This window comes from Podarcis vaucheri (assembly GCF_965113315.1).
Source record: "Podarcis vaucheri genome assembly, chromosome: 3".
Lineage (NCBI taxonomy): Eukaryota > Metazoa > Chordata > Lepidosauria > Squamata > Lacertidae > Podarcis > Podarcis vaucheri.
The window spans coordinates 58,231,434-58,244,801 of NC_138761.1; the positions used below are offsets into that span (position 1 = coordinate 58,231,434).

At 39.2% G+C, this 13,368-nt stretch overlaps 1 protein-coding gene across 13 annotated transcripts in view; it reads left to right on the plus strand.

Moving 5' to 3' along the window:
* Positions 1-13,368, plus strand: part of SYNE1 (spectrin repeat containing nuclear envelope protein 1) — a 291,021-nt gene that overhangs the window by 82,195 nt on the left and 195,458 nt on the right. For all 13 annotated transcript variants that reach the window (XM_082215153.1, XM_082215141.1, XM_082215140.1 and 10 more), the window contains 9 exons: positions 1,141-1,253; positions 1,859-2,027; positions 5,261-5,357; positions 6,722-6,924; positions 8,125-8,289; positions 9,116-9,268; positions 9,768-9,911; positions 10,362-10,535; positions 12,148-12,306. In XM_082215153.1, the coding sequence (XP_082071279.1) occupies positions 1,141-1,253; positions 1,859-2,027; positions 5,261-5,357; positions 6,722-6,924; positions 8,125-8,289; positions 9,116-9,268; positions 9,768-9,911; positions 10,362-10,535; positions 12,148-12,306 (1,377 nt within the window). The remainder of the gene's footprint in view (positions 1-1,140; positions 1,254-1,858; positions 2,028-5,260; positions 5,358-6,721; positions 6,925-8,124; positions 8,290-9,115; positions 9,269-9,767; positions 9,912-10,361; positions 10,536-12,147; positions 12,307-13,368) is intronic.

A 13,368-nucleotide genomic window follows, 5' to 3' on the forward strand; every position in this document is an offset into this window, starting at 1 on the left:
CCAGAATGAATTAAGTTCTTAACCCGAGGTACCACTGTAGCTGTGTTAGATGTTTATACACAGTGAGTATGTAAACTAAAAAGCATCTATGAAGCATCAGCTCAGTAGCCATTGTGCCACAATAGGCAGAAGTGGCAGAGCTGTTGGCAGTAGCAGCAGCAGCAGCACCTGTCAGGTGGTTGTGGGCAGCAGCCCATTCTGATTCCTTACTGTTGTAAATCTACTTGGATGTGTTGTTGTCTTTCAAGTTAAGGGCTATGAAAAGCAATATTTTGGAGTAATTTTGTCGCAAGAATGACAAGTGAAAAAATTGAAGTTGGCTTACTTATTTACCTATATCAACCTTATGCTAGTCAGTTTACATAAGGGCTATGCGTCACTAAATCCTCCACACTCAGGCAGCCCAAGGACAGATACATGTAGCATCTTTTCATTCTGGATATTTCTTAAGTGATGATTACTAGTAATTCATTTTAATATGTAATCTCCCTTAAACCTTTGAAGTACTGTTGCTTAGATACTACAGAGAAGAGTTATTATTAGGCTTATACTGATTTGTATTTATCAGCATGGGTTAGCGGCTTCCCATGCTTCTAACACAGACAATACTTATTGATCAGTCTTATTTCATGTGCCAAAGTTCACTATGCATTGAATACATAACATACTTGATGGATCTAAATCTGCAGGTTTTAAGAGGGGAAAGAATTTGTTCAGGTGCTTTGAGCAGTGCAGTAAATGTGCAGTGTTGGGATTGAGGTGGAAAATTACAGAAATGAAATGTTAACAGCTGCCAACTGTTGATTATTATCTCAACAAATGATAGATTGGTAGATAGATACCTTATGCAACATGTTCCCTTCAAGCTGTAAGTGCTTTAGGCAGTGCCTCTATTGCCTGTTTTCAAATGTGCCAGAATTATTAGGCACAGCTTTGGCTCAGTATCTCACAAGGCACTTTGCTTCTGTAGAAGCTTTTGCTGCTGTAAATGCTTTACCTCGCATATAAATGTAGCAGCGTGATCAAATGCTCTCATACACTGAGTCATCAGTGCAGCTTTTAAAAATTGTACTTATTAAAATTGCCTTCGGTGAACCTTTTTTCGCCTTCTCTTTCCCTTTAAAAAAATATCCAATTTAGGATGTGCTTAAAAATGTAGATGGTTACAAAAAGACATTCCAGGAGATCCACAGAGCTCGATTTGTCAATGGAGTCCCTGTTCCACCAGAACAGCTAGATGATATGGCAGAGAGGTAAGTCATATTTCATTCTTAAATGCTGCAGTGATAAAAGGATCTGTTTGATTTACATTATTTTCAGTTAAAATCGGTGCCTCTTAGGTTTCCAGTGCGCTTTTACTGTCTATGGAAACAACAAGTTGTTGTTGTAAACATCTTGCAAAGCCTTTTCTGGCTATTACTGATAAAAGCTTAAAATTAAATAAGCTGTGGATTTTTATCTCTCTCTCTCTCTCTGTATGTATGTATATAGTGGTTGTTTGTTGTCAGTGAATGTTAGGAAATATGTTATGTAACAACACCTTGAACATATTTATGGGAGAAGTAGGAAAAGGATCTTACTTGACAATGAAAAGCATTTAGACTACAGTATTAAATATATTTACTAAAAAGCAAGCTCTGTTGAATTAAATGAAATGTACTTTGATGTAAGCATGTTTACTACAGAGCAGTGTCACATTTTCTTCACTTAATAAACATAGTCATTAGTTTGCTACTAATTAGCAATATACAAAATAACGACAATGTAAAATTAAATGTGCCTTTAGGCTTTGCATTTGCAGCCTGAAAACTTAATTTTCTGCAAATTGAATGTTAACTATAGTGTGATTCATGTCTAGGTTTGAATTTGTTGCCTCTACATCTGAGCTCCATCTGCTGAAAATGGAATTCTTGGAACTGAAATACCGTCTGCTATCACTCTTGGTCCTTGCAGAATCAAAATTAAAATCATGGATTATCAAATATGGAAGAAGGGAATCTGTTGAACTACTTCTTCAAAACTATATTGTAAGCTTATCTTGATTCATTTTTGAATGCAATTTTGAAACGTAAATGAAATATATAAACCAAGAATGCAAAAATAAATAAATCTTACAGGATGGTGTCAAAATGGTGCCCCTCCGTTGGTGGAGCACATCCTTCAGCGGAATGAGCAGAGAAGCAACCTTTGGCAATTACTCTTCTCCCATGCAATCCCCATGCCCCTTGAAAGCTGCTCTGGGGGCCTACCCAATCCTCCAGAACAGATTTTGGGGGAGCGTTCAGGGCAAATAAAATTGCCTCACTCCCTCTCCTGCTGATGGATAACACCAGCTGGATAACACCCACAGCTGCATGGTCTGTATGATGGCAATCTTTTTTCCTTTTTGGAAATAAAAAGCTTCCTTCTTCTTCTAGGCTAACATATTTTCCACAGAAAGGAATTACAGAATGAGTGGAGGTGAAGCCTCCCACATTGTGATGAGTCAAGGAACACACTGTGCCACATCGCCCATGTTCTTAATATATGCTCTTTTTACTAGGCAACTGTCAATCCCTCCTAAGCAGTCACAAAACATTCATGTTCAGCTTTCTTAGCATTTTACTTAGGAACCTGCAGTTTTGTGTTACACTGCAACTGACTCAGTTACAGAATTTGCACTTTGCCTGCAGAATGTGCCAGGTTCAAACCCTGTCATTGCTAGGTGAACTTGGTAAAGGCTACTGGCTGAAATCCTGGAAATCCAGTCAGTAGGTAATACTGAGCTAGATGGACCAATGTTCTGGCCAGTATGAGGCAGGTTTGTATTTTTGATGCACAGAATATATCAATATAATATATTCAATATAATATAATCAATATAATATATTGATATATTATATCACTATAAAGCTGTTCCACACATAGTGTTGGATCTGGACTAAGTTACTTAGGTTCCATTGAATTCATTGGAACGATCTATTTATGACTTGAGTTCCACTGGTTTCAACGGGAACTAAGTATAACTAATAGAGCAGCCCCAAGTCCCAGCTGACAACCATGGTGTAGACTAATGTGGTGTATTGATCACTGCATCCCAAGTCTTCCTAAAGATTGCAAGACCAACAAGTCTCTATGGCTGAGATAGCAGTGGTGCAAATTTTGTTCTTTGGTTGCTTTTACAGAATCTGAGCATCATAGCTTCCATTTTTAAAAGAGGTGGGAAAGCCTTCTATGCCTCAAACTTACATATATGTGTTAAAAGCAGCTTCTGCTACAATCTTAATTCAAAGCAAAATGGAGAGTGCCCTCAGTCATAGAAGTGGGACTTAACTAATCTTAAACTCATACCAACTATTCTCATGGCCTCAGTGAGACAATAGTCCTAGTTAGCCAATAATCATTTGGATAGTAGACATGCATTTTGAAGTGAAACCAAATAAGTGAGATAATAGCTCTCTTTTTAAACCTATTTATTAAGCTTGCATAAATTTTTTACATAAAATGAATAAGTGCATTTTGTTATTTTATATGTATTCCAGAATCTGATGAGGTTGCTAATGTCAGTAATCCATTTGCCAAACTGAAACATGTCTATGCTAAAAAAAAAAAAAAGGATAGTGATGGAATCTATACATGCTATACTGACTGCAAAAATGTCTGTTGTGCCAGAACTCTCCATAATTACCTACATTACTGAATAGAGGAGTGTCCTGTACCATCCCCCATACAAGAGAAAACTCTGGGTAGATTAGGGAATATCCTCGAGATATGCACACTTTTTAAGAAAAAAACTTCTGGGGATGGAAACTTAAAGGGGGTACCCTAAAATAGTCCAATAATAACATGATGGAACAGTACATTAAAAGACTGGAAGGAGGTGGGGGGAGCTGACAGTTGAGTGAGAGGTTGGAACAGAATGGAGTAATTGGAACAGGAGTGTGGAGAAATGTATGTATATATGTGTGGTAGGAAGAACCATCTCATTGTCAGAAAAGGTCACTTCCTGTTTTACAAGAAGCTATTTTTAAATGACCCCATGAATGGGAGAGAGAGCCATCCATGGAAATTAATGGAGAAATAAGATAATTTAATACAGCTTGGATTGGGCACAATATACCCATACCCCCCACAACCCTTTCAGAATGCTGACCTTCTGTTGGAGCACGAGACTGTTGGGTGGAGCTGTCAGCCAGGTTGGGGTGCTAGGTGCTAGATTGGGGCAGTTACGAACACCGCAACAACTTGCTGAAGGGTCCCATTTGTTTTAATTATCTACTGATTGTTGACGTGGGAAGAGAATGACCTAGGTGGAATCTATACACATATAAAAAACGCTGTGAAAATGCTTTATTTTAAAATGTTTTGAAAAATACGTTGAACTTTGCATCTAGTGTCATATTTGTATGTTACACTTTACAACACATTTTAAAAGTTTTATTTGCAGCTGTGTAGCTGAGTCCCTAGTCTGTTCTTCAGTGCAACATATCATTTACAGTTGCAAACATGTGAAGTTGACACTAGAAGAGCTTACTAGTAAAGTCAAGCTGCATTTTGTAGTTGCAGACAGGCCACTCATCTCCCCAGTATTCTTTTCTCCATTCATTTCTGTGCAAGCCAAATCCCACTTAACTTTGAAGTAAGATCCATCAAATTCAATAGGATATTTGAATAGATATGGGGCAGTATTCAACCAACATTTTTGTGCCAATGCAACGATTAGCACTAGCACAAGTGGTTAGCCTCCCTCTCCTACTCTCATCCCATCCCCAAATCTGCTCTGCACAGTACTATAGACAGTCTTGAATTAGTTTATATAAAATATGAAGGGATTCATGTTGTTCAAAATGGAAAGAGAGGAAGGGAAGTCATTGATATTTTAAGGTTGTTTAAGTGAATATTCTAAAATGCAAAATGGAAATTTAATTAAAAAAAATTAAACTCTGAATTAGACGGACCAATGCTCTGATGCATTATAAGACAGTCATTCATTTAATCTGAATGACATCCCAATCCCTAATTGTGACACCTTTCAATAACTAATAATTTGTGCTCAATGATTATTGAAATCCTCTCTTAATATTTTACAAAGTAATGCACTTTTTGATGATGGTGTAAAGTTTATTAATGTTCAGAAGCATTTCCATATTTCATTTTATAAGCCAATAGAGAAAGATGAAATCAGACAAAATTCTTAACATACATGAAAATGTAGGTGATGTTTATTTCCCCATAAATTGTATCAATATCATTTGCATTCTCTCTCTCTCTTTCTTTTTAGTCTGTTATAGAAAACAACAAATTTTTTGAGCAGTATGAAGTTACTTACCAAATCTTGAAAAAGGCAGCTGAGATGTATGCCAGAGCTAATGGCTCATGTAAGTAACAATATATTTGTTTGGCAATAGATTAAAGTTATTCTGGGCTCCATTTTTGCTGTATGATCAAGCTGAACTGTTGCTAAGCAATTTGGAACATGACAAAATTAGAGTTCAGTGTACAAATTAACAACTAGAAGATCAACTAGAGGAAGAAAATTCAAAGCAATATTCTTGGCAATAACACAGTAGGCATTCTCTAGTTTTGCACTGAAGCATATGGAAGCAAGCAATCCCTAAGCAAAACATAGGAGTCCCTTGACAGCATTATAGGTAACAGCTAGTAATTTAATGAGTGTATCATTGTTGATTTCAGGCACCTGTATCATCCACATGTTCTACCCTTAGTACAGAGAAATTGATGTGGCTTTCTGCTTCCTTGTTTGATAAACAGATTTCTATGAATCCATAGGCCAGCATTGTATAAGAAATGAAGAGATACACTGTGATATTCCTTACATATTTTATTGTTTGTACAAAGTGCTTGAATTCTTAGCCTTAAGATTGCATTGATACAGCAAAGACCATTTCCTTTTTCTTGGTCATGTATTTCCAGTGGTATAAGAACTAGGCTTTAGGATAAATAAGAACCATATAGCCCAGCCCCACACCTGCAGTAAGGCTGGGGGTAATAATACTACTGACCTTGTACAGTTATTGTAGCAATTACCAAGCACTAGGGAATGTTCTATAAATACAAACAAGAGAATTCCCTATGGAGATGGGTGGAGAGGTGGATTATTCTCTCCTGCCTCCCCCCCCCCCCCGCCATTTTCCATTAAAAAAAAATCCCTCCCTTTAGCGTTAGTGGGGTGAATTAACCATGCCAGCTCATATTTTTAAGCCATTGGGATGGCAATATTAATTAAATTTACATATGACCTAAGGCAATAGCTCTGAAGTGAAAAAGCACACTCTGTGTTGAGATTGTGAGTGCATGTGTGTTGTAGCCAGGTTTTTTTTTCAGCTGGGACTCACTGGAACTTAGTTCCAACACCGTTATAAGAGAACAAGGGAGGCATTCATGGTGAGTTCCGGCACCTCTTTTTCTAGAAAAAAAAAAAAGCACTGGTTGTAGCAGACATAATATTTGAAGCTACATTCTATTCCCCCCTGAATTAGGGAGAAGGAGGGATACTTCTTTAAAGATGCTGCTCACCATATGCCGTTTTCATCCGTACCAGGTTAAATATTGAAAACAAAAGCAAAACGCTACTGCCCAGTTAACCAGGGCACAGTCTGGGGCCAATCAAAATTTTTAGAATTGGTTAATCTAGCCAATTAATGGATTAAAAGTTGCAGCTCTGGGAATACTCACTTCAGTTGGGTCAAGATTTATGTTAAACTCCAGTACTGTATTTCAGCTGAAGAGATAGAGAGTGTTATGAGATTCATGAATGAGACAACAACACAGTGGAGGCACTTGTCAGTAGAGGTGAGAAGTGTGAGAAGCATGTTAGAAGAAGTCATTGCTAATTGGGACCGATATAGCAGCACAGTGGCCAGTCTGCAAGCCTGGCTAGAAGATGCCGAAAAAATGCTGAATCACTCTGAACATGCCAAAAAGGTAAGGAATATTCTTTGATTAATGCTATAGTGGCTGTGTGTGCTCTTTGCCATTGTTTAACAGGGACCCTGATCCAAAGAACGTTAAGCACAGCAGCACTGGACACATGTGGACCAGCATCATTTGCTAACAAAACAAATAATTAGCTACAATAGATTTGGTCAACTATTAGAAAGGGAGCAGGCTAGATGTTACAGGGCAGCATAGGAGACAACTCCTAGGGGCCAAGGTCCCTTCAGGCCCCCCAATAAAATATTTGAGGGGGGCAGTGCCCCCCAAAGTTGATGAGTATTGCCATTCAAATGTGCCATGTCATGTAATTGCTTACCTGCCCCTCCCCGCAAAAAAATTATTCAAGTTGGCACCCCTGCAGGGCAGGAAGATTCAGAGGTAGATACAGGTCTGGCATCGTCTCCCAGAAAGAGGAGATGGAAAGAGGAGACACATACACCTAGATGTAGCACCAACAGTAGTGAAGCCACTATATGCTCAGGTCCTCCAACAAGAGTGATCAGAGGATTAGCTCTGAAAGAAGCCAAGGCTCAGAATATGGAAAGAAATAGGTAGTAGAAATAATTTATTATCATAGTTTGCTGAAGGCTGTCATGCATAGTGTCTTCAAAGATCAGCCTTGTCCAGGATCTCCTTACACACATGGAATCTCTGATATGTACAGTTTCTGCATAGGTGCCCCCATGCTTCCCTTTAGAAGGCAGGGCCAGTAAATATTTTGGTGGCTTTTTTGCCAGTTTAGTCCTACAGAGTCTCCAAGGTTCTTTGAGTGCTTTGGCCACACAGCTGCCAAACAGTCCTCAGCCTTTTCCCCCAGTATGAAGTTGAAGAGGTTGGGATCACCTCACAGCTGCTCTTGTTCACATTTGTAGCTTCAAAGTTTGGAAGAAGCTTACCTATTTATTCTTATCAAGCCAAGTGTATTTGTTGAAGCATGAACTGTAAATAAAGCAAGGTTGCACCTCAGTGTCTCAAATCTTCATTTGGGTAGTCTTAATGATGACTACCTGCCCCCATAACAAATAGGTACCAAAAGTTTTTTGTTTTTTACAACATGCAGAAAACAGACATTGTCAGACTAAAGTGAAGTAAGTGAAGTAAGGAGGAAACCAAATGATGCTTTAATAAGTGGTGTGAGGTTTTTATGTTTGCATTTTCAGAATTCATTGCTAGTTGTGTTCTTCTTAGGATTTCTTCCGGCATTTACCGCAGTGGATTCAGCAGCACACTGCTATGAATGATGCTGGCAATTTTCTGATCGAGACGTGTGATGAGACCATTTCCAGAGATTTAAAACAACAGCTGCTGTTGCTGAATGGACGATGGAGAGAATTATTTATGCAAGTCAAACAAGTATGTCCTTGGTGGCTTTTGTTCCATAGTTTTACCCATTGACACAAAAAGGAGCTGAAAGGGCAAAATCACTTCCCCAAGGTGTCTTTTCACATGAGAAAGGATTTAAAGCGAGGCAGGAAACAGTTAAGCGGGGATATGTGGAAAGGTGGAAGGGGGCACAGAGAGAGAGAGAGAGAGAGAGAGAGAGAGAAGGAGGAAAGGGTCACCATGTAGATTTGTTCGCAACTTCAAAAACACATCCCATTACTCAGGAAAATAAACCCATGAATACCTGAGTGTAGGTGCTTAAGAGATACAGAGTGCGTGGCAGCGAAGAGAGAAGCGGCTCCGCACAGCTCCCAAGCGCTGGTGGAACGGCTTGCTTTCCCCTCTTGCCTGCCTCTGCCTTTAAGGGCGATGCCTGAGCCTGAGTGATTTCAGGGGGCAGCAGCACGGGCACAGGCTCCCCCACCAACAGAGCGGGAGGGAGGAAAGCCCTGTGGCACTGCCAGTGCAATTCTGGCATACTTCCTCTGACCTTAGATGCAGAACATACAATGCTGACTCCTTATCCATACGCTCTCCACTACACAGCGTCGAGTTCAGCCACATTTTGTCGCACTTGTTGACTGAACAACCCCCTCAGTGATGATACCTGGGGGTGGACCACACCCACCGCACCCCCTTCCTATGCCACTGTAAAGATGTGCATGTTACTTAATGCTATTTTCAATGCGAAAATATCACTTCACAGAGTTCTAAAAATAATACTGGATGAAATGCAAGCATTTGCTCCTGAACCAGTCAGTGTTCTATTGACCCTCTGTTTTATCTGCTTTCATAGTACGCTCGGGCTGATGAATTAGACAGAATGAGAAAAGAATATTTGGATGGTATAGCTACCTTGTCTGCTTTCACTGATCAAGCAAAGAGGAAATTCCGTGTTCCTTTAGAAGTGTCCTTTCTAAATATGAAAATGTTTGTTCAAGAAATAGAGGCAAGTTTCTTTTTCTTCCAGCAGAGACCATTCTTTAAACATTCAGGGTTGAGTCCAATGGAGAGAGCAAGGTGATGTTTTGCTACCCTTTCAGCTCCCAACACCACCTCCCACACTGGTCCAGGGTGTTGGGGGACTGGGTTTAGTTTACCCAACTATTATTTATTTGTCTTCTGTCCTGTCCTGCCTGTTGTACCCAGGGTTTATGGGAAAGTGCATCCTCTAGGACAGAGCCTTATTTAGCTGGTGCATCAGTTTATATGTTCTGGTTTTCAGGTACTTTCTTTCCTTGCAAATATTACACTTTTCATTGTATTTCTCCCTTGCTTACATGAGAACCAGGAAGAGCTGGTGTAGTGTAGTCATTATAATGGTGGACCAGAGGTAGTATTAAGTTTTACTCAGAGTAGATCTTGCACCTACAACTAGCCGGACAGTCGCTGTATAAAAAGAAAGTGCATACCTACATACATAGTTACTGCTGAACTATTTGTTGCAGGATATTAAACAGAAAGTGCCTGTGATGGAATCGCAGTACAAGATGGTTACAAGGACAGCACAACTTGTTACCAAGGAACTTCCACCAGAAGAAGTCAATGAAATGCTTGCAACTATGTCAGGAATCAAAGGACAGCTTGGCAAGGTATTCAAGCAATTGTTGAAGATGTTCTAAGGCTTAGATATAAGGCCAGGACTGATGTGCATGCCTACTTGGATGTAAGTCTTGGAGAATTCAGTGGGACTTTATCCCAGATGAGTGCCTGTAGGATTACAGTATTATTTGCCCTATCAAAGAGGAAATCAGGCAAGGGTGGCAGGTAAGATGAGGCTAAAAGGCTAGGCAGAGAAATGTGTGGGAGAGAGAAGCTGATGTGGAGTATAAGACAGTAGAATGACATATCACCCACACAAATGTTCTAATGATAATTTAATAACTACATATTAAAGTCAACACATAGTGAATAATATTATAGGAACCTGTTACTATTTTAAACCTTTTATGTTGGTGCTAAGGGAATAAAGATGCATTACAAGGCCCATTTTACTTTAAAAATGCACAATATACAATAATGTGAATATATATATTTTTCAGGTAGATGGTACCTGTCCGGTTGTGCTCTATGAATCTCAGCAGCTGCTGCCTCACCTGGAAGAATTGGAGAAGCAAATTACAAACTTTTATGAATCTCTTGAGAAAGTCAATGAAATTATTTCTGTCCTAGACCCCGAAGTCCAGCCTGCCGATGTTTTTAAACAGCAACATCAGGTATTTCTTCCATGAATGCTCAAAGGGGAGATTCAGTTGAACAGTATACTAAAAAGATTGATATTTTGCTCCAGTTTCAGCTCTGTAAGAATGCACCCAATATTCCACTCTAGGCAACACAAAAGTCACTTTAGATTGCATTGAACTGAAGCTCACCTTATATTTTTCCATTGACTTCAACATATGGTTGAAGAAGGGGGCCTGGCTCAGTGGTATAGCATGTGCAATCCCTGGCATGTCAGATAGCAGAGCCAGGAAAGATCTCTTAACCAGAGACCTTGGGGAGCAGACATTCATTTTTGCATTCATCACGCTAATATTTCTCACTACTCCAAAATATCTGTGGACCTACATGGCAGTGGAAAGCTGCCATGCATCTACACATTATCGTAAACAGTGTGTTGAGTGCAGAGTGTTGAAAGCAGAAGTCACCTTTGCAAGCTTAGGCAGCAACCCTGTGCACCAATGAAAAAATGTTATTCTTCTGAGTGAACATGAAAAAAGGCCTCACTGCATACAGCATTGTGAATCTATCCTTATTAAAGCAATATGCAGCTCTTTGACCTATGCAGCTATCACACACTTCTATTAGAACCCAGGAATCTCATCTGCTATCATTAGAAGGAATACTTTAGTAAATCTTTGTAAGGAATCAAAGGAATATGACAATAAATTGTCTGGTAAGCAAGTTCCCTCTACCACAGGCTCTGCTTCAGGAGATAATCCTGCTTTGGAGAAATCATAATTAAACCATACCTTCCAGATTATTCCAGGCTGCTGATCTTTGCTTTAAAAAATTACAATAATGGTACTTTCTAAAACACTTAAGGCACCACCTTACTTTTTGTGATGTTTTAAACAATAGTCATTAAAATTTAATGGATTCTACTTGCTGAGTGCCTTTTATTTTTTGCTTTGATGTGCCTCTTTATCTTCTGGGGAATGCAGTGATAGAGACAGGGGAACATACGTATGAGTAACTTAAATCCTGATCCCAAGTATATTCACTCAAAGGTAGCCCCCCACTAGATTTTACTGGGGCTCAATTATATACAAGATGCTTTTAAAACTGCAGCTTTAGTCACCTGCTAAGACATGCATAACTAATGTTACAGTTGAATTTTCCATATGACACAGAAATTGCTTTCTGAATGCTAATAAGCCCACAATATGGGTTTGTCATAAATATAACATATTTACGTAGGAAAATAGCCTTGAAGCATTTAATGAGTATCAATGAATCTTCTGTTATAATATTTTAACAACTAAAATTTACATTAAAAGGCCAATACATGATCAATCCTGTTTCATTTCAAATGCTCAAGAGCTATTTGAAAACATTGGGGCTTCAGTGCACATGAACCTCACACATGACTACGACCTTTAAAAAATGTTTGCAAAATAATAAATAGCATCTAATTTTTGTGAAATGATACTACTGCAACTTCTGTATTTTAAGGATAAATTCACTCATTATTATTATGTTAAAAAAGAAAAAAGGTGGCTATATCACATGGATGTATTAGTTTGGGACTGGTGTTATTTTGACTGTTTAGTTTTCCTTACTGTAAAAACACTTTTAATTTTGCTTTCATTTTTCATTTTCTTTTAGGATCTAGTAGCTTATCAAGAAAATTGCAAGAAAGACATATCACTAATTGAGAGAAACAGTCAGACCATTGTGAAGTTTGTGACTTCAAGTAAGGTGTTACACCACTTCAATCTTTCGGTGCTTCAAAAGAAAGTAGTAGAAATACAAGCTGCTTTTCAGGTAATTTATTGTGAGAGGAGGGTGGTCCATTCTGCAGCACTCCCAGCATGAAAGAGCTGAGCCTTCATCTCAAATGTCTGAGAAGAAAGCCAGAGCCACCCAGATAACGTCAAATAAGGCAGCTTCAGGTGTGAAAGCAGAGGCTGGGCATCTCTCTGTTAGGAGATGCTTTAGCTGCATCCTGCATCGCAGATTCTGCATTCAGTTGAAAGGTTGAACTAGGCAGCCTCCAAGTTACCTTTCAGTTCTGTGATTACACAAAGAAGATTTTCCTGGAATTATCTGAGTCTGATAAATTTTGGGTAAACCCTTGCCAAATTATGCTGTAGAAATAAAAATGCAGGTTAGATGACAAGAGTAGAGAAGGAAGCAGCCGGAGAACCTAGCAACATGTGACGTGCATATTTTTTTCCAAAGGCAAGCTGCTTCAGGAGATGAAAATTTGGAACGGTGGTCCAGTGGAGGAGAGGTGCCTAACCTTTTGCTTTAGCCTCTGGCCACCAAAACCCTTTCCTCCTTGAACTGTACTTACTGGGGCAAATGGCAGTGGCTCCTTCATGATGAGAGAAAGGGAGACATGCTGTGCAGGTCCAGTGGCCTTGGGGGAAGCATTTTTTCCACAAGGGCCACTAAGCAGCACACCACTGGCTTGAGAGGACAGGGAGAAATATTCCTCCTTCTCTCTCAATGTTTCTGGTTCTACCTTTCACCAATGTGCTGGTCCCAGTAACTGCAGTGTGAAATGGAGGCGGTTTCAGGTATTGCAGGTGATTGTGATGGAAAGAAAGAGAAGGTCTGGGGACTTAGGAACTAAGGCCAGTTTAAACTAGGTTTTCAGAACTATTACTTTTAAGATATTGGCGTGTTAGCAATATACTGTATCAGATTTCAGACAAATTGTGGGTCGTATCTGATTTTGCCCTGTTTGATTTCCCATTGATGATTTAAGCACTATAGCTCTCAGAATGTCCAATTTTCAGGCCATGTGCATATTAAAGCAGACTAAATCTAACCCACCCTCACAGATTCTTTCAAAGCTTCTTATTAAAGAAATGCTAAAAA